General features: G+C 37.5%; 1 protein-coding gene across 21 annotated transcripts in view; it reads left to right on the top strand.

Annotated features, from left to right (window-relative positions):
• The window catches only part of DLG2 (discs large MAGUK scaffold protein 2), a 1063600-nt gene that overhangs the window by 731627 nt on the left and 310139 nt on the right, over window positions 1-21834 (top strand). For all 21 annotated transcript variants that reach the window (XM_076328370.1, XM_076328369.1, XM_076328371.1 and 18 more), the window contains one exon: window positions 21695-21831. In XM_076328370.1, the coding sequence (XP_076184485.1) occupies window positions 21695-21831 (137 nt within the window). The remainder of the gene's footprint in view (window positions 1-21694; window positions 21832-21834) is intronic.

The following is a 21834-nucleotide window of genomic DNA, read 5'->3' as shown; positions in this document are numbered from 1 at the left end:
TTTAATTTTTACAAGTGCTGCTCCCAGTAAGGAAAGGAGAAATCTTATCATTTTTATCTACTACAGCAAAGCCAAAGGTTACCTTTTTATCTCAGGTAATAGCTACAGCACTTAAAATGAAAGAGGGAGCTTTTGCAAACAAAGAACCCCAATTATTTCTTTCCCAATTTCAGAGAACACTGAGAGCTTTCAGATCTTGCTGTTTAATAACTGATTGCAAGTGCTTGCGTCAGACTCATGATGATACATTTTTTTTTATTAACATAGCTATCACTTCTACTACTATACTGGCCTTTATTCTCTAATTTAAGGGACACTAAATACTGCATAGCAAACTTTAGCATTTGGGGAGAGAGGGGTTTTGGCAAGTGAGGCAGATGTTTTCTTAATTTATGATCACTTGAAAGCTTGAAAACATTTTTTATTTCATGCTAAGAGATGTTTTTATAGTTCCAAAGTGTTTTGAACAAAATTGTTTTTTCACAGTTTGAACAGAACCCTGAACCTTTTCATATGGTCTTTTAAGAATCTCAGTCTCATGATCTCATCAGCTGTGAATTTACTTCTGTTTTTCAGTGTTCTCCTCCTTCTGTACTGTAAGCTTTTTTGTGAATCTTGATCTAAAACAGAGCAAACTGGGGCAGCTTAAAAAAGAGAGCTGTAGAAAAATGAGGAAGCAGAACTTTCCCAAACCTAGATTTAACAAACTATTTAAGTTGTCAACTCTAATTTAAGTGCTTCACTTCATATTACTGTAACACAGTTTTTTATATATATATAGTTTATACCTGTAACTACAGGTATAAATAGAAAACCACCACAACTGAAACTAAAATACCATTTTCTGTGAAATGTCTTTGCTTGAAGGGACTCGCATTTCATCCAATTAGCAGAAAGTGCTCTGTCAAGCACTAATACCTAATTTTCCAGTTTTAAGATAGTAATTCAAAACTATCATTTATAAGTTAACATCACTAAAAGGCATGACTTCCCTGCAGGCTAGGATTGTCTAATGTAAGAATATGTGAGTATCTGCATAGTTTATCGCATGAAAATTGTATTCTCTTGTAACTCATAAAATTAGAAAGCTTTGTGATAGTGCTTTAAAAGCCTTTGCTGTTTTTCAAAAATATTTTGACATATTAGTGTTGCCAATGTCTGATGGAGAAAAAGTGTTAGCTTATATCTGCACCTTCATATTTCACGGACTTGTGAAATATTTTTGCACGTTTTAAAGAACGAGGATCTCGTTCTTTAAGTGATGATATCTGCATACAGCTGCAATTATCATATTCTGCTTTATGGCAGAAATAAAATATTAAATGTATTATCTGCTTTTGGTCACTGCAGACTTGCCTTCTCATTTGTATATGTTACCACATATGAAATATTTCTTAAAAACCATTCATTCTGTAGAGTGGTTCCTTCCATTCCTGAAGAAAAGTAGTGCTTATTTATTGTAATCTCACATAATAATCATTATTGTTACTAGAGTGGCACTTCAGTTCTAGTATTTCAGGCTTTGGCTACCATCTTTTTGTCTTCAGTGGAGAAAGAAAGTAAATCTGTCATGTTTTTTGTTACCATTGCAGTTAAACGGCAGAAGATGGTGGTATCAAATTGTTGTCACATCAGACCAAATTCAGCCATCTTTGGAGCTAAGCAGTCAATCAATAAAGTAATTATTTTCTGGATCAACAAGGATCATTTCAAATGGAATTCAAAAGCCGTGCATCTGGTTGGTTGTCTCACCTAAAACTAGAGCTATCCTGTGAGCTGCAGGATATCACTTGTTTGAAGTCTTATATTTTCATGGTAATTCTGACTTCCCTCTTTTGTGTTTCACTGTCATTTTCCATTAGCAGTAAAGGAATAAACAAAATGTCTTGGAAGACTGTGCAGCAATTTTATATACATATATTTTGTTTGTTTTGTTTTTCCCTCAAAACCATTCAGTTCTTAAGAACTCTCCAAGCAGTTCTGAGAATCCTGGGTTAATATGCAAAACAAACATCTAATCTCATAGTAGATTTTAAGTATCAGTTTCCAGCAATCATTCACAAAGAGTGAGGTTTCTACTGAAATGAACAGTACTTTCTGCAATTCCATCATGCTAACTATTTCTGAAGTGGTGCAGTAGCAATTTCAAAGTGCAGTGCTGTATTTTAATAGCCAATTGAGATGGCTATAAAAATCCAGTGCTGTGCGTTAAGATCATTACTAAATTGCTTCAGCAATACTTACTGATGAGGCAGCTTCAGCAGAACACAATTCATCTTAATGAACTGTGGCTGCAGTGGAGCAAAAGCAGCAGCACAGGGAAAGAACGAGGTGTAGGTAGGCTTGGATGCCAAAAAGCTTGAGATTTTGTTTCAAGAAAAATAAGCTTTGGCTAGCTTCTTTTTGTCTTCAGTGGAGAAAGAAAATAAATCTGTCATCTTTTTGTTACAATTGCAGTTAAATGGCAGAAGTTGGTGGTATGAAATTGTTGTCACGTCAGACCAAATTCAACCATCTTTGGAGCTAAGTAGACCATTGACATTTCAATTGACAAAATCTTCTGTGCTTGTCCTTTCTGAATTAGGTAGGAATTTTGTATTATTATCCAGTTGCCTAGATAGTTTCATCAGCTCTGACTAGAGGCAGCAAGTGCTATGGTGTACCAGTGTGACCTTGGTTTTTATCATTCTCTGTCATAAGATGTCTATCCTTTTGCTGTGGTCAGTTACTTCTGTGGCTTTTGCTAAGAATCAAGAGCAGTTAGCATGACTTACTAGATTCCCCCTGATACCGTTCTTGTCACCTTGGCCGGTTTAACTCTGTAACCTCTCACTGGAAATTTGAGGGGAGGGAGATGTTGCATTTTCTTTTCTTTGTCCACTTCTTCTACCCATACAGAGAGAAAGGGCTTTTAATTTCTGTGCTCAGCTGTTGGATAAGTAATGGATGCATCTCCAGGTTTGGCTCATGTGGCTTGCTTCTGGGTGAGAATAAAGCGACCATTTTAAAAATTCTGTGTTTGATTTATCCTGTCCTTGTGGAAATGCTTCAAAGGAAGTTGCTTACTAAATGTATTTCCCAGCTACATAATGATGTCTGGCACACTGCTGAAAAGTTTCTTGGAACATCTTTTGTCTCGGGCTTGTATGGAAAACTGTGACTTCTATGCTTTGGGATGCTATTTGACACTGCTGCCTTTTTCTCTGTGTCATTTCTAAAAATCCCAAGGACTTGTCTCCATCACTAAGTGCCTTTTTTTTTGTCTACAACAAGCGTTACACAAATTCCCAATGAATCTTGGCCAACTTCTCTTCCAAGTCTGAATTTTTCTCCTGACCAAGTGTAATGTGATTACAGTAAGTCCCATAATTTTGTCATTAGAGCATGCCTTTGTATTCCTTTTTTCCTTTAGATTATAAATTTCTGGGTCAGGGAATAGTTTCATTGTTTCCCTCCCCATTCTAGAACACTGTGTAAGAGTTAAAAGGGGAATTAGAGAAGAACCCTTTCATTATGTTTGCCATTGCTGTTTTCATCAGGCCAACGTAAGAGGGGGAGGAGATGCAGCAGGTAATGTAGCAGAGTGTTAATTGTCTCATCAGTATTTCCAGATGCACAATAAATCAAAAGATGAGGAAGGAGAATGGCGTCATTTGTTAAACTACTGGGCTAAGTGTGGAAATAACTCCTTCTGTAGACAGGAGGCCAACATCTTTTTTCTGTTTTCTTAGTGGAGGAGTGAGAATTTTCTAGAGAGTGGCACTTTTCTTGGCCTTTTTTCACTACCTATATGTTCCTTGTTTTAAATTCCTCAGGTAAGTTTTAGAGAACGATTATGCTTGATTTTTCACCATGTTAATAAATTATACATATATACATATACATATAATTAAACAATTATATGACAGCAATTGCTGTGAGCCTGATGTGATATCCTGATGCAACAGATGATATATTAAGGTTTTAGCGTCCTATGTGGAATACATTCATTGACACAACATCTGTCACTTGCAACTGGGTAGTCTGAAAATCCTTATATTTGCTTCTTTGCAGAGCTTCATCCTTTTTTGAATATAAAGCCAAGTGTGCAAATTAACCAGGTGAAATTACAGAGCAGTGATTTCATCCTTTATTGTTCAGTTAATTATCTACATAACAAGTTCTGTCTTCTTGATAGTTTTTCAGATGTCCATGTCTTTCTCAAGAAAGCTGCTGTCTGGAAGACAACACGCATCAGCAAAATATTGCAGTGCCATGAAAAGCACCTTTAAAAGAATAAATTGTATTTAATTAAATTTTTATAGCTTGGGGAGCTGTAGCTATTAATTTTTCTTGTGTTCTTGTCTCATTTTTTTCTGTAATCTTAAGCACAGGCAAACAGTATTTTAAGTCTTTTGAGAAAGGCATTAGAGATTCTGATCGTGGTGGAGTAACAAAGCTGAGTGAAGCTTTAAAGATTCAAATAAATAAATATCAGTCTGCAGCCTATTAAAAAAATATTCTAGATTGTCAATATTATTCTTTTGTTTCCACTAGTTGAAAAAAGGAAAGAGTTACATTAGAGCATCTCTGAACATCTGAAGGAAATAGCTGGCTTAGTCAGAAGCCAGACACCAAAGTGATTAATTGCAAATAGTCATTCATCTCACTATTTCCAATACTATCTCCTGGTCCTTTCGCAGGTCTGTCATTTTCCTTTTGCTTTCAGTATTCCAAATTCTAGCTAAAATTGTAGTTATCCTTAATGAAAACAAAAGAAAGAATGCAACTTGGGTTCTTTTTTGGTGACAGCTAAAAGTGGTAACCAGATCTCAACACTTGGCAAAAAGATATTTCCTTATAGTATTTTAGCTTTAACTTACTGTTTGGTTTTTTAGACCATTTGTCCAACAGCTTTGAAAAACTGCTTTTCCTTTGTCAGTTAGGAGGGTTTTGTTTTGTTTCTTTCAATATTATATTAGCATTCCTAGAAATGGCAGCCTTTCTTTTGGAGTTTAGGTGGAAGAAGATCCTTTGCCATTTGCTGTGAAACAAATTGTGCAGATGACCATACTTTCTAACTGTGCCATCTTAAGATATGAGACCAAGAAGTCCAGGCTCTGGGACTCCAGCGCACAAACATTCTGGTACTGCATGTGTCGCATCAGTGACATGTACAGAGGGCAGCTGATTTGGACATGTAGCAGAGGTTCCTATATTGCGGACGCAGTGACATCAAGCTTCTTGCAGAAGCAAAGTATAGTCCTGCTTTGCCAAAGACTTGTGCTCCCTGACACACAGCTCTTCAACTCTTCTTCTTTCGAGTGAGCAGTAAAGCCATGTGATTTGTGAGACAGTATCACTTCTTTTTTGTTGCTTGCAGAGACTCATTTAAGATTTTTTCATTCAGAAATTCTGCCACTCGGGACAATGGCAAGGTGATATGTTTTTCTCAACATGAAGCATTCGGTGTGCTTGGTAGATGAAAAAAATTCCTGTGACCTCTTCCAGGGTACATTTTGGCTGATGTCATATGAGAAAGGCAAGGAGACAGCTTAATGCCTATGTCTTTAGTGTCTCATTTCTGAGAAAAATGCAACTCTAAAAGCTTAAAAAAGCTAATTATATCTGTGGAGGGAATCTCCTGTGAAATCAGAAATACTAGCTAGTATATCCAAAGTATTCCAAGAGCAGAAAGCTCTCTGTTCATTAGCCAGGATGCTGGCTTCTGAATTTTGAGTAGTGATTTATACGAACAAATAAGAAGCCTGCTCTTGGATTCTTTAGAAAGAATTTTGTCCAATCATTATCTTTGATAGGAAGTAACAGTTGCAAAGCAAGATCTTAGAGCTGAATGAAATGTAAAAAAGGGTATAATGACACAAAAAAGTCTTTAGGATATGATAAAAGATATGTTGCATAAGCTAAAAGAACAATATCCTCAAGGCATGCTTGACGTTTTTATTTTGGAAAGTGATATTTGCAAATAAGGACATAATAGACTTTTTTTCCATAAACTGTGTTCTGTTTTTTTGTTTGTTTTGTTTCTTATGCAAGACAATGTGTAGGAAGTCTTATGAAATTAATAGAAAGACATCCTAGCCACTCCAACAGAGAGACCTGAAAAAAGGAAACATAAAATTACAGCAAATAATTTAGTAAAGTTGTTTAGTGTAGGCACATTTACATTTTATATACTGTAATTGAAAAAGGAACTAAGTGTAAATGGTAGGCCAGGGGTAAATCTTACCCATAGTCTGTAGGTCGGATGTGTATCATTTCTAAATTCTAATTATTATCAAATGCCATAGCCAAAATTTCTGAAAATTATTTTAAAATAATACTTTTAAATTCTGTTATAGCAAATCACATCCCCTCTGTAATGCAGTGAAAATAATTGTAGTTTAGAGATGTACTTTGTAGTCACAGAGAGATGTTGAGATAATAGGTGCTTTTGAGGCAAGATATAAAAAGTGCCTACCTTTTTGCTGGCATCAGTTTTCACAGAAAGGTCATCTGTGATAAGGTTACTATCATGATTAAAACCAGCAACAGAGGGACAAGACCTCAGCCTCAAATGAAGAAGGAACAGGCCTGGCAGCACTTAAAGAAGTTAGGTATTTTTACCCTTGCAAGTCCTGATGGTCTTGATCCCAGACTACCGAAATTTAGCTGGTGAAATCTGAGTGCTGACAATGGTTGGTTTTGAACACCTGTGTGGAGAAGGTAAAGTGAAAAACTGGAAAGGATAAGCAGAAAACTCATCTTCATTGAAGTGAACAAGAGGAGCCAAGGGGCTATAAAGTCAGCAGTTTGCTTTCAGAACCCCAGAAGAATACTGGAAAAAGTAGGAAATCTCTTTATAAGCACCTAGAAAAAGTTTGAAGAGTAATGATTACCAGAGGACGCCATACTCCTCTTTTGCAACTCTTTTTCACATTTTTCTCAGATGACACTATGTGCTGGCAGGGTTTAACACTGAAGTGGTCTGAAAAAAACAAAGGTGTAATTCAGCAGGGACAACTGCAAGGTGCTTTCAGCACAAATAATCAAATAATTTACTAAATAGTGCTTAACAGAAAACTGTCAGGAAAACAATCCCATAGAAGAGTATCTAGAACTTTGCTAGCTGTAGCACCTTGTCTTTTACACATCATGCTGTGATGAAACATTCAAATACTATATTGGGATTTATAAATTGAGGTATGGTTTATAAGACATATGAGCAATCCTTTCATCCTTCACAGGTAAAGCCTTGAGCTTTCCACTTCAAGAAGGATGTAGGCCAGTTGGAGGGACTCCAGGGGAAAGCAGTAAAAATGATCAGAGATTTAGAAAGCCTATCCTACAAGGAAAGAATGAGTGATCTGAAGTCATTTATCTGAAATACCAAAGACTTAGAGGGGGCTTACAGGCCCCTGATAACAATCTTCTTGCCTTGCAGCACATCTTTGAAGAGTGAGTTCGCTCTGTGTGCCCCCTAGGGAGGGTGTGGAACAAAATTTAATAGACAAATTATAATAAACAAGATTTGGACTGGATTTAGGACAAGTGAGGATTGTGATATGACGCATTAGTAGGCAGGTCACCAGGTCTGTAGCATGGGAAATACCTGGGTGCGCCAGACAGCCATTTGTTAGCCATGATGCAACTATAGTTGGTTCTGCCTCAGGTCGAGAAGATAGAGTAAATGATCCATTGAGTTTCTTCCAGCCCCAAGATTCAGTGACCATAACAAAATTTTCTCATTTCACTGCAGTATGAAGACAAACGGTAGGCATAGGGCTATTTAAATCCTGCACCTGCAGAAATAAAGAGGGTGTCTTCCAGACAAAAACCACAAACATTTCCTTTGCTTGTCCTCAACAATAATTTAGTATTTTTGATTTCCCTCTTTTTTGCTTTAGTTGTGGCTAGGAGAGATAAAACATTTTTAGAAAAGAAACTTTTCCACATGTGAAAATATTAATGAATACTAGAGCAGATAAACTGCAGTCTCAGTCTGCATTTGTTTATTCACATCCAGCTAGGATTTCTCTGGCTTTTCAACTTTTCTGTTGCTCCAGGATCGTGCTCCTTAGGAAAAATTTGGTCAGATGGGTGGCTGGTTCTTCACCAAAGGCTGTTTTCACAGCAGGTTTCAGTATTTGGAGGCTGGTCAAGACTCCTTTGCTTTGGACTGCACTAAGGCTTTTAATGCTAAGTCTTGACTTCCTATAAAACACTTTTGTCCAGCTCTAAGCAGAGCTGGGTTTCTTTACGCCTAAAATCAGTCTTGTAGGCTTTAGGTTCTACATTCGTGGGTCTCACTGGGGATGAATCTTTTCATCCAAACAGCTGACTAAAATTTCCAAGAGGTGGCCCAGAAGTGATCTGGGGATAAATCAACACGTTAGTACATTCATTCTTTCCCCCAGGGTTTGACTTTTCATTAGGAATGCTGTGTACATCGTTCCCAGAGACTCAGACCTACACTCTACCTCTGGCATTGCAGGGAAGTTCAGGGATTGTTATTAACTGAAATAGCTGATGGAAAGGCCATGCTAATACCCCTCCTAGACCGAACTCCTCAAGGGACTAATAGTGGGGTCTTGTGTTATACTATATCTCATGAAGAGCCCTGATGAAAAATATTAGGGAAACTCTTACTCAGAGAAAATTTGTAGTGTAACTCAGGCTGAAACAATCATATTTAAGTGTTATACTCTGAGTCTCAACACTGCTAAGCACAAGCTCTTAGAAAATCTTTCATGGTCTGGGACCAGTCTGAAAAAAATCTGTATTTCTGAATGCAGATTTCAAATATGGGTTCACATTATCTTTCTAGTTACGTATACTAGAGTACAATTTCCTTAGCAAATATTTAGCAAAATTTCTGAGAAGTCATAGAATCATAGAACTATAGAGTGGTTTGGGTTGGAAGGGACCTCTAAAGGTCATCTAGTCCAACCCGCCGTGCCGTGGGCAGGGACATCTTCAACTAGATCAGGTTGCTCAGAGCCCAGTCCAACCTGACCTGGAATGTTTCCAGGGATGGGGCATCCACCACCTCTCTGGGCAACCTGTGCCAGCGTTTCACCACCGTCGGTGTAAAAAATTTCTCCCTTATATCTAGTCTAAATCTACCCTCTTTTAGTTTAAAACCATTCCCCAATGTTCTATTGTTACAGGCCCTGCTAAAAAGTCTGTCCTCATCTTATAAAGTCACAAGTATCTGATTTTACTCATTTTACTCTGTGAGAGTATAGGGTGCTTCTCACTGGTAAATAAAACATTTTTGTTTCACTTTGTTTCTTAGAAAATTGCAAGAAAGCATCATCAGTAAACTGAACTAAGGGACCAAAGTACAGTTTCAGGGAAACAAAAAGAGTCAAAGCAAAGTGCAATGACTCATGAATCCATTTTCAGACTGTCTTCACCTTACTACTACAGCTCAGTAAGCACCATCTCTTTTCTTTCTTTATATCATTTATATACTTGTAAACTTTTAACAACAGGGCTCTGTAAATCGCATTACATAAAAAACCAAAATTACTTGTAAATTTGTGTCTGATATCTCTCTGCATTTTTTAAAAAGGAAGTAACTGAATGGATGACAGATTATTTATGGGTTGATTGCAAATAGATAAGAGGCTACAAGATGAACTTTGATTTCATTTTGTATTTTCAAGCTTCAACATAATTGGCAGAGAGCTTTTCAAGACAGTATTTCCGTTCAGCTTTGCAACAGGGATAAGAAGATAATGCTAAATTCCCCTCATCAGACGGAGGATGAACAAAAGAAACTGATGAGTCTCTCCCAGACATTTATGGTTGTTAAACAGATCCCAAACTGACAGACTGCTCTTTCTGTCTCCATTTTATTGGTGACAAATTATTGAATATTTGTCTAGAAGAGCCATACAACTTAGAAAGCAGTGACCTGCTGTACTCAGTTAAAGATATATCACCTAATGTTACACAAAGCAAATAGCATACTATTTTGTTTTGCTATTGCAAACAATAGCATTTGTTCATGAATTAGAATGGTTATCTCCTGTGTAAAGTCTGTAAGTTTGAAGAATGAATCTTGATCGGAAAAAATGGCAGGAAAAGCACAGCTTTACATAATACCATGACTTAAAAAAATTAACATCTCATCAAAAAGTAATAATTACTTTAAAACAGATCTTGGTATGCACATCTACAGGAACAAATGCTTTTAATTTACGTTATTAGGAGGTGAAATAACTTGTGCTGCTGTCAGTAATTACAGTAATTTGTGAAGAAAATTATGTAGGTACTATTTGTTAACGACAGGCAAACTGTGATCAACTGTCAGCATAAATTTGGTTCCTATGCCTGAAACAACTGGTGTACTTTGTGCATGGAAAGTGAACCATATTTCAGCATTTGAACCCAAGTTAATATATAATGTAAAAACAATAGCAGATTCTTTGGATCTTCTCAGTGCAGTGATTCCAGGTTTCTGTAACTGCCTGCTTGTCTCTCGGCACTGCAGAGGAGCCATGGCATGTCATTTTTGTTTCTTTGTCCAAAAGTTACGTGTCTGAATTTATGTGGCATCGGGAATTAAACAGGGACAAGTGAAATTTAAAAGCATGAGCAGTGGGTGAAGGGGAAAAAAAACCTTCAAGATTCTGTCTGAATTGTCTGGTGAAGAGAGGAGACAGTCAGGGGAAAGGGACTTCTCTTGGTTTTACACCAGTGAGATCAAGCTCTGCCATGTTGATCCCATTTCCAGATACTTTTCCTCACAATGAAAACCTTAGAGAGCTGATTATCAGTTAAATATAAGGGAAAATGGCATTTTTAACAGGAGGTGCAGTTAAAATAAATACATCTATAAGAGCATATTTATGGTAATGAGGCTAATTGCCTTAAAAACTTGTGTTAGGAAAAAAAAATGGGACAGCAGAGATAATTTGGTTTCCCACTGCTTTCAACCCATGTGTATAACTACTCTCTGAATTAAACGTTCTCACAAGACAACCGAAGGTGGTTAAATCCAACGTTCTCAAGCCCAGCACTTCTCTTGAAAGAGTGAGTTACAAGTTTGATATTTGATTCTCTAACCGGGAAAGGTTCATAGTACCAGTGTATCTGCCAGAGCAAAAATTGGAGAAATATTGAATAAGCATTATTATGACACGGTTTTCTTCCGCTATAGCAAAATCACATTTGTCTTAGCTCTCAGGAGCATTACAAACCTATGATTGCTAACTTCTCTTTCTCTCTCTTAAGCTTAGGAGAGTATTTTTATTGTTCCCCTTCCTCCCAGTAGGACTCATGCTCTAAAGGCATATTTTTACTGAATTTTTTCAGGTTCATTGCTAGCCTAAATAGCCATTTCTGTCCTGCTCACTTCAGCTACTTGCTCCTGTCCCTGCATCTTTCCTTCTTGCCACATCCCCCAGGTTGAGTTTGCTGAGCAGCAGTGACAATATTACACTGCTCTCTATAGGAGTCACAACTCTATAATAAAGTGCCTTGTACAAAACCGTGCTGCCAGCAAAGGGGACATGTGAACCCAACACCATCCTCAGCTGCCGGCTCTTACTGATGCCATCTCTGTAGACGCTGGTGAATATGCACCTGGTCTGTGATTCAGACTAATTTGTTTGGGTTTTCGTGCCATTTTCAGCTTGCCAATCCATTTGGCTAGAAGATCTTCATGGCTAATACAAGGCAGGCAGTGGGAAACTGTGACCAAAGGCAGGGCGGAGAGCAGAGTTATCTCTTTTGGCAGTAGGGATGCTTTAGATCAGCATATGACAATCATAAAAATGCATCCTGCAACCCCCACCTGGCTTTTTGCTGCTGATTAGGACAACTGGCTGCTTCGAATCATGGAATGGTTTGGGTTGGAAGGGACCTTTAAAGATCATCTAGTCCAACCCCCCTGCCATGGGCAGGGACACCTTTCACTAGATTAAGTTGCTCAAAGCCCCGTCCAACCTGACCTTGAACACTTCCAAGGATGTCTTCTTCATCTGTAGTCATGCATAGTCCGGTTGATTGTTGCTCAAGTGAATGAAAGGGCAGGGGTGAGGATGGGATTAAAAAAAAAAAAAAAAAAAAATCTTGCTAAGAAAAATGCTGCTAATGCAGAAAAAAATAGAATGAGAAAAAAAGGGTAGTCTTTAACAATCCATTCATATCACATTCAGCCATACAGTCACTTATGCTGTGTTTAACATTATTCCCTGCAAGATGTAAATGATCTTATCACACAGGCAGCCAGCCAGATGATGTCTACCCTAATCAAAAATTCTGATTTTTAATGACTCTGGATCCGAGGACTATTTGTCCTTGTGGGTGCACCAAAAATATGCAAAAACTTCCTGCTTGAACAGGAAGTCAACGTGGAAGCACAGCTTCAGTTGTAGGCATATGCAAGCCTGGCGTGGAAATGGGAGAGGAGAAAAGACATTTCAAAAAATCAATAAGCAGTTAATCCTGTTCCTACGTGGCAGATCTTGGATTTCTCTGCTTTACATCACTAATCTTCACTTTTTGAAAAACATAATTTGACTGTTTTTAACATGAAATGTTTAGACTTGGTGTATCACGCGGCTTTTCCTAAAAGAGCTGAACTGCTTGCTATAATTCTTGGAGTGTCAGTAGATGTCAAAAATGAAATAATTTTCTCTTTCTTGCACTTATGCTAGTAAAATTGTGGCAGTGTGATTTAATATGATTTTCAGTGAACTTGAATCCTCATTAATGCTTTAAAAATCAGCTTATTGTGAATAATTAGGAATACTGCCTTCTCTTTTCAAGACAAATTTTAAAGTATCCTTGAGAATTGCTGTTGTGCAATTAGGCCACTGCTCATTGTCTGTGCTTTCTGGGAAATTTATTCCTAATTAATTTGAATAAATGTAAAAATATAGAATAAACACAATTCTAATGAGGCTCTAAGTGTATTTTCCTAGATTGCTGTTTCCTTTCTTTTCAGCTACGTCTGAAGGGAATGTATCTTTAGGGATAAATACATGCAGGCAAAAAAAATAGTAATGAGAAAAACATTTAACTGCAAAACTGAATAGAAAAGAAGGGATTGTTTTCATTTGCATGTTAGAGAATTTTTTTACAAATTTCTACAAATAGCAGTGCAATTTAACAAGATGTGTTTTCAAGGCTTTATTAAAGATTACAGAAAGATTAGCTTTACTGTTATGATAATGTAAAACCAATGCTTTATCTAGTGTACCTACAGCATGATTGTTTTTAAACATGCACTGGCTGCCTTGCAGGTATGTTAACATTTGCATCACAATCTCACTTTCCCATCATCTCCTTTCTGGCTGGAAAAGTAAACAATTTTTTTAAGCCAAGGAGTTTAACCCTGTGTCCTGAGAACAGATTCCTTCCTTTCTTGTAACCCAATAGATGTGACTGCAATGTTTGATTTCAATGTCCAAAAGAATGAAAAAGCAGTTGGAAAAGAGTTGTAGTTTAAATTTGTTTCTGAGGCCAGAGCAGAGTAACTTAGCAAAAAATCCCTGGAATATCCAGAAGACTTTTTTCCATGTTCTGGACTCTTCTGCGTTTCTGACTTTTGTGGGTCTCAGATGATGTTGATGAACCCCATGTGTACTAAGAAAAGATGTAACACATTGCATTCCCCTATCTCCGGCAGAAGAGCAAGCTCAGAGAAAGCAATGTTAGGCAGGGAGCTTTCTGGGACATTCTAGCACACAGCTGTTTTGGAACAGGAATAAGGAGCTGTAGGTAGCAGTGTGGTAGCCAAATTTTAAAATTACATGTGCTTCCTAATGGTATGGATAGCAATTTGTAAAATTTGAAATGGAGACTGAAAACCTGCTTAGGTATTCCCGATCAAGGGTACGGAAATCAGCCTGCCATCACTGCCTACTGGATCACCAGCCAGCAGCTACTACCACACTCTCTCCTCTGTTGAGTTTTAGCTGGCTGCCATTCTTCCAAGCCTTTAGTCCTTCAGAGAGCTGTTTGGGCTAGTATGAATGTATATATGCACCAGTGTATTGAAGACATTTTAATCTCTGTGAGATTGTTGTCTCTGTTCTCTCTGTCATCAAGCAAGAAGCGAGAACAGACCTCTGCAGATTCCTGCACTGGGCTGCGCAGCAAGATTGTGTTACTATAATGTTTTAAATTTCAATTAAATTTTTCTTTTTATTAAATTAAGAATAGTTAAAAATAAAACTATTTTACTGAAATTTATTTTAAAAAATTGAATTTGCAGTGTTTAAAATTTATGCAGATAAAGGCAGATGAAAGATGAAAAATTTTACCATTTACTTTCTACTAAAAACTCTGACCAAAATCTGCGTCCGTACAGAAAAGTTCTAAGTCCTCTCTCACCGAGGTTATGGAAGGGTCCAGTCCCTCAGAGAGACGTGTCAGCGTTGCTGCACAATCAGTGCTCATTTGCAAGGAAAGGATTTTCTTTGCCTGCTATATAATTACAACTGCCAAACAGCATCCAGTCGTAGCATCTCTCATGAGCATGTTGGCCATACTCTGTGGAAGTATTGTGTGTGCTCTCCAGCTTGATCCTCAGTAGAGGCTGTACTGAAATCGGGCATCTCTGTTGGTTCAGTAGCATGGAAAGGTGATGCACTGGCAGTCAGGATGTAAGGATTAATGAAAATAATAACTATAAAAATGGCTGTGGGCAAGAACAAAGGAACTGTGTAACAACTGCGGGATAAATAGCTGAAGGCAAGAGTATATAATGACACACAGTGTAAAGGAGACAATAATTTTCTCCCTGTGTAAGGTGGTTTCAGAGGATATTCTTCTTACCTGGTGGCACTGTACATCATTTTTATTCTATCTGACATCAGCTGGGAAATAACCGAAAACGCTAGATACCTTGCAAAAAAAAGTCAAAACGATAAGGAAGATGCTTGAAGTTTTTAACCCAAGGCCATTAGAAAGAAACACTAGATGACAGTAGGCTCAGTTAGATTTGTAGGGGCTTGGGCCTTTTTCCCAGTCGAGGCTATTATCAAATTATTGGTTATAAAAAGAGCCCTCTGAAGTGATTTGGGAGCAGGGTCTGAAACAGGAATTAATGATGGCAATGAAAGTAGGCAGCTTTTAAGTATGTTATGAATATCAGTCAAAGTTTTATGAATCATACTGTACTTTAGACTGACTTTTTCATCCACGGAACAAAATGTAGTCAAATTTTATTCATGTAAGCCCTTCTGGTATAAGCTGTCACATGAGTCAGGAATAGGAATTGTTGTAAGAACTCGCTCAGATAAATTGATATTTGAATCTACCCCTACAACACAAAGGAGATGAGAGAGATAAAGTGACATTTCCTATGTTTGGGATTAACACTTTCTCAGGAATTGATTCATGGGATGAAAAATAAAGACAGAAAGAGAGAGCTCTGTAGAGGAAGACCAGTCCATCCTTGTAAAGTTGTATAATTATTGTGAAACATATTTTAATTTTTGTTTTGTAATGTATTTCATTTTTGTGTGTACCAAATAATAAAGGAATCTGCTGTCAATAATGAACACTAATCATAAGTTACAGCTATAACAAGCGTATTAAACTTCCACAATTGTGGGGTGCTACTTTTATATATGTGCTATATCTCTCCTCCAGGAAAACTAAAATTGGCAACTAGAGGCTTGAGAATGGGGGCAGGGGGAGATATTCCCTGCTGCTCCTCTGTTTATAATTAACCTTGTTTCAGTTTGTTTATTCATATAGCGCTAGATATAACTGTGGTACCTGTCAAAACAAGTCAATCAAATGATATCAGTCAAAGCATTTTATATTACCCATGTTCCTTCCCTCCCTTCAAGTGGAATTTTATTAATTAGAAACCTGGATTGGACTTCATTGCTCCAGGTTTGACAATTTCATTGGTAGGTTCATCAGTATGATACTGTTCTCCCTTTCAGAGGAAAAAAGGGACTATATAAATATTGGCTCTGTAAGCTTAAGTAATTTCAACAATAAAACAACACTGAGCTATATTTTTTGTAATTGAGTGTTGTAGAAGCGGCTGGTCAGTGGAAAGGCAGGAGCTACCTCAGTTTGGGTTCCTCTTTGCCTTGTCCATTTGCTCACAGGAGCATGGCCAATGTGTCATGTCCCACAGCACAGCCAGGCTCGCAGTGCCAGGGAAGGTCCTCAGTGGGGCAAGTTGTTGCATGGGTACTTTTTGGTTCTATTATCTTGTTTTGCTGCCTGAAACGGTTTCATAAAATCTGAGTTCATACAGTATTCTGGAGCAAATCAGTTTGTTTCACACCTGTAGAAAATGATTGTAGCAAAAAGTCATGAGAGGTCATACAGGAAGAGAGAGTGATATTTATTCATTAAATCTCCAAATAAGTTACCCAATTATGCTCATTCTCTCATATATTTCATTCACTCTTCATTTCACCCATATCCTCACAAGTCCCAGGATGCACGTGCCGAGGTGGTCTGGCTCACTCGTGTGTGACACAAAGGACGTGGGACATCGAACCCTTACCACATCTCTTGGCATTTTCTTGATTGGCAACCATGGACTAATTTTTGGACAGACGATTTATACCCTCCAGGAGTCCACAGTTGTTATGGGGTGGTCTTTTACATTGAATATTTCTTTCTTCAGTCTCTAAGTCTGAGACAAGGCCACTGCTCATTGCCTGTTTGTCTTCATTTAATAAACACGTCTTTATCGCTATGATCTGCTTTCCTGTTGGGCTTACAGGCAAGTGAATGGCATATGTCACATGCTGTAATCTTGCTGCCAACATCCCACTGTTACAGTACGGGGTCTTCTGCTGACAAGACACCTGTGCTGTGATCTTAACAGAGTCCAGACATTCTGTCCAGGCTTGACAGAAAAGACTCATTTTTAGTTTTATTGCTAGGAATGTTCTGTATTGTCAATACACGTAATTTCTCTAACCTTTGTTCTTTCTTCTAGTGCTTACAGGCACATTTCCATTCATATTTCGTTTGTTTCTAGCCTAATATTTCTATTACAATTCCTATGCATTTTGTGGCTTCACCAAGTTACTCTATGTTCAACAGGTCACTTTGTCGACGTTAAGGCATACTGTGGTAAAGCCAGGAACCCAGCAAGTAGGAATTATGCATTTTATGTCTCTAGAGCACACTGTTTTGGTTAACTACCTGCAAATCACACACTTCTTGATTACATTTTAAGGTTATGACTTAAATGCTACTTTCTTTGGCTTCCCCATTATTTGGAGGTTCCCAGCTAGGACTGTGAAACTCATGTTGGATTTACCCTCTAAAATCCTCATTCTGTTTGCTGACTTAAAATAAACTTGGTTCTCTGTGTAGGATAGTAGCAAAATGCAACATCCCATTTGGGTTATGAGTAAGAGTTTCATTTAATGTCACTTCTTATTAGAAAGCTGACATTATCTAGCTGCAGTTGACCTTTTAGGCTCCCTCTCTGGTTACTGGAAAGTGATATGCCCACAGTGTGATTCATCCCCTGTGTCTTAAACAGTGAGTTTACTATTATCACACAGAGGCACCTGTTGCTGGACTAACCATAGGGGGAGTCTCCATGCCTACTTTTTACCAGAAAAGTAGTTATATTATAACTACTATATTATAGTATAAAAAACATATATTTTTACAAATATAGTGATACATTTAAAACGTGTATCTGGTGCAGCAAATAATGCAAAATAGATGTAAATAGTCACTGGTTACCTTTTTCTGAAATAGCTATGATTGAGACTTGGGAGGCATTTGAATTGGTTTGGCTGTAACATTTCTTTCTTTATGGTTTCATTACGCTTTCAAATGTTTTAATGTGTTGTTTACTGATAATCCAGGGAAAAGATATGAATAAATATCCTTGACTATTGTTAATATCAGCACTTTTTCTGCAGTTTCCAGTTTTGATGGAATAGCTCTTTCCCCTATCCCTTTTCCTCTTCGTGATAACAGTGATGTCTCCTGTCTCGTTCCACTATTACACAAGTTATTATCCACAGGATCAGTGATGAGCATTTGTGTAACCCAAAGGTAGATGAATTTTACAAACGCCTATCCAGTGGAAATGGAAGGAAATAGAATTTGATTAATCTTCCCTAGTTTATACATTGACCCGATCTTATATGTGCCCATCTTCTTCAGTGGTTTTGAACAAAGCTGAGATTGACTTGGATGTACAGCAGTATTAAATCCAGTTCTCTTTCCTTTTTTCCTCTCGAAGTAGTCTTCTCTTCTTCATACAACTATAGAATCACAGAATGGTTTGGGTTGGAAGGGACCTCCAAAGGTCATCTAGTCCAACCCCCCTGCCATGGGCAGGGACATCTTTCACTAGAGCAGGTTGCTCAAAGCCCTGTCCAACCTGACCTGGAATGTTTCCAGGGATGGGGCATCCACCACCTCTCTGGGCAACCTGTTCCGGTGTCTCACCACCCTCACTATAAAAAATTTCTTCCTTATCTCCATTCTAAATCTGTCCTCCATCTAATTCCTGTTGTGAGGAAACTGGGCACTCTGTCCAAGCTGAGGTATTGCTGTGAAGCAGACTGCACATTAGCAAAATAGGAAGTGAGAGGGAGGGCATTCCTCAGAGCGACTCCTGATCATCTGTGTTCTGATGGCAATGTTTTCCTAACCACAGGAGTCAATACGAAAAAGGTTCTGCAATTAAATATGCTATTTTATTTTTATTTTTTTAATTCAATGGAGCAATGAAAAAGACCAAGTTTAGAAAACATATCTTGCTCCCTGTGTTCCGAAAGGTTTGAATGATTCTCTGTTTTTAAAATAGAGTAAGAATCTGATATGAGACTAACCTGATGTAGCTAGTGACAAGAGGGATCCACACTAGGGATGCACAAACCTTTCTGAGGTCTTAAAAGAAAACAGAAACCTTCAGTCTAAATGGAGGTGAGAGTCTAACTCAGGTTGTGAACTTTTATAGCACTGATCTTCCCACCCACCTCTTCCCACATCCAGCCCCCAGCCTTTCAGAAACCAAGAGCGTGATTCATTTCATCTCTTTCAGATGTCTCTTTGAGATGAGATGAATCATGTTTTAAAAGCCCTTAATGAATTTTCAGTGATTATAAAGGTAGTGTAAGTGATTAGCATAGTTGTCTGATGTCATTTAGCCATATGAATCCTACCAAAAAGTTTCATTGTAGTATACTTTCCTAGTGCTCTAGCAATTAGCGAAAGTCATTTAAGTAAAATTAAATGGGCCACTGTTCCATTCCCCATTCTTCCCAAGAAGAAATCTTTTAAAGAAGGCAAATATGGTTAGGCAATGAAACTAAATCATTATCAATAGGAAAGACATGGAAAATCTCTCTCTTCCTCAGTTGTCTCTCCTACCCACTCTCCCTTTTCTCCCCACAGTATTTCCCCCATCTTGTTCTGCTCTTTTAAACCTTTTTATACTCAGTGCTGGTTTTTTGGATCCCAAAGGCAGACCCTGCTTACAAATACAACGTAGCCTCATGCATTGTAACGCAGCTATATTTTATATAGACTAAAGAAGTAGAAAAAGTTACTCCTTTCATCATTGTAAACTTCACTTTTGTAATGGGAGTAGCATCTGTTAGTGCTCTTTTTTTTGCGGTTTCATATGTCGGTTGCGATACAACCATGCAAACAAACAGCACACACCAGCACCCCACTCAGCACTGCAGAAAATGGAAGGGATTATCTTTGCTACTATTTGCTTATACTGCAGCAGGACCAGGCTGAACTAGGAACCCCTTTATGTAAAATACAGAACAGCTCTGTGGCCAGAAATGACCTTGCCCTTTACAAGCATATGGTGTTAATAAAGGGGAGAGAAGAGGACTGAAGCATACCATAACCTAATCTTCCCAAGGCCATGGCCTAGGTGAGCAGTGGAGCTGAAGAAAGCTCTCTGGCTGCAGTCTAGCCCACTCATTTGCTCTCATCATCATTCTGGAATACTCTCAGATCTTTACTTTACTGGTAGAAGCATATACAGATGTTTTTTGGGTCAAAAGGATGATAATTATGTCACCAAGGAACATTATGCCATCATTGTTCCTTGTCCACAACTAATGTTTTAAAGAAAATTGCTATTCTTGATGTTTTCTTAGAATATATTTTTGCTTCTTTGTTAGTAGTCCCAGGGTAATGAACAAATTCTTCCATGTTGAAGAAAACATAATCTTTTTATCCTTGTAGTTGTCCTGGCAGTAGCACATAAATAGTAACAGTAGTCACCAGCTTTAGCTGGAAATTAAATAAAGCTTTATTTTAATTATCCCATAATTCTGAATTAACTTCATCTGTATTGTTAATAGTCATCTTAATTAATTAAGTAGTATTTCAATTTAAGATATAAATTCAGAAGGGTTTTTTTGTAATTTACTGCTTTGGCACTATCCATTAAGTAGTCCATTATGTTATCTGGCCTCACATCTTTTTTAAGCTAAAATAATGATCAAATGACAATAACGTGAGAAAAAAAAATCAAAAAGATTTAATTCACTCGAAAAAACTTATCTCTGTATTCATACAGCTGCTAAAAAGGCCTGTGTGTATTAAATATACCCTCCCTTAACTTTTATTGCCCAAGCAGTCAGGCTGGTGAGTTTGCAATAAAATGCCAAATTCCAGGCAATTCATTTTTTACTATTGCATTTTACTGCTCAGACTGCAGCTATTTCTAACATGTTTGTTTTAAGAATGACTGAACAGCATAGATTTCATAGATAAAACTAGTGATTATTCTCTAAATAGATATAACTTTTTTCTGTACAGCTAAAAGAGAAATGCCTGGTTGAAGCAATAATCTAAGTAGGTTATTGTCAGTAACAGCTTATTTGTTCAGCTGGAAGTTCCCATTAGCACAGTAGTTTCTGTCTTTTCTCTGACTGAGAGATAAAAATCTTATTATAAATGAAAACAATAATTTGTCTGTTTATGCAATGTGTCAGAGGATAGGAAAAGTAGGAAAAGGGCAAAACTGTCTTTTTTTTCTTCCCCCAACATCTCTTTGTTTTGCCTTCCTTTTCCTAAATCATATCAGCATGTATTATTGACATTGTTCCAAAGTTTGGCTCTTTGGGTGCTTATCTAGGAATTTCACAGATCACTGAACAGAAGTTATATATGTACAAAGGACTATTGCTTTCTTATTTTATGTATCCATAGCCAAAGATATTTGTGTCCTAGAAAAATATGCAAAGCAGCTTTAAATCCAAATATCTACACCGTTTATCTTTCACTTTCACAGACCCTTCACTGTCGTACTACAAAAACTCGCAAAATCTGCAGTATACCTCTCCACGTATTTTTCAAATTGTGTGGACAATCAGAATACCTTTAATTTTGTTCTGATAGATGGTGATGTATTTTATACAAAAATTTAACAAAATAAACTCCAAGCTTCAGATTTTTATTATTAATCACGGCAAGTTGTGCCATAACTTCTTGACATAGGCTGCACTGGCCCCTGGGGAGGACGAGCCACAGGTATAGAATCATCACATCTCTACCTTCTTATAATTGTACATGACAAAGAATTTCCTTCATTTATTTCTGTCCCTAACCTTCCAGGGAAAATGAAAGAGTATTGACCCCACAAATATCTCATGTTATTTGTATTTCTGTAAAAAATACTATAATTGTATGGTAGATTAAATATATGCTACTCTTGCACTCCTCTTTAATGTTATATATTGTATTGCTAATGTTTTGTTTTCCATATCTTCTCCAGGTCTGGGATTCAGTATTGCAGGAGGCGTTGGAAACCAACACATCCCTGGGGACAACAGCATTTATGTCACCAAGATTATTGATGGAGGAGCTGCGCAAAAAGATGGGAGGTTGCAGGTTGGAGATAGACTTCTTATGGTA

The sequence above is a fragment of the Aptenodytes patagonicus genome, chromosome 1, assembly GCF_965638725.1.
Source record: "Aptenodytes patagonicus chromosome 1, bAptPat1.pri.cur, whole genome shotgun sequence".
Lineage (NCBI taxonomy): Eukaryota > Metazoa > Chordata > Aves > Sphenisciformes > Spheniscidae > Aptenodytes > Aptenodytes patagonicus.
Note: the sequence above shows the minus strand (reverse complement) of the source record. Positions and strands in the feature narration are given on the sequence as shown.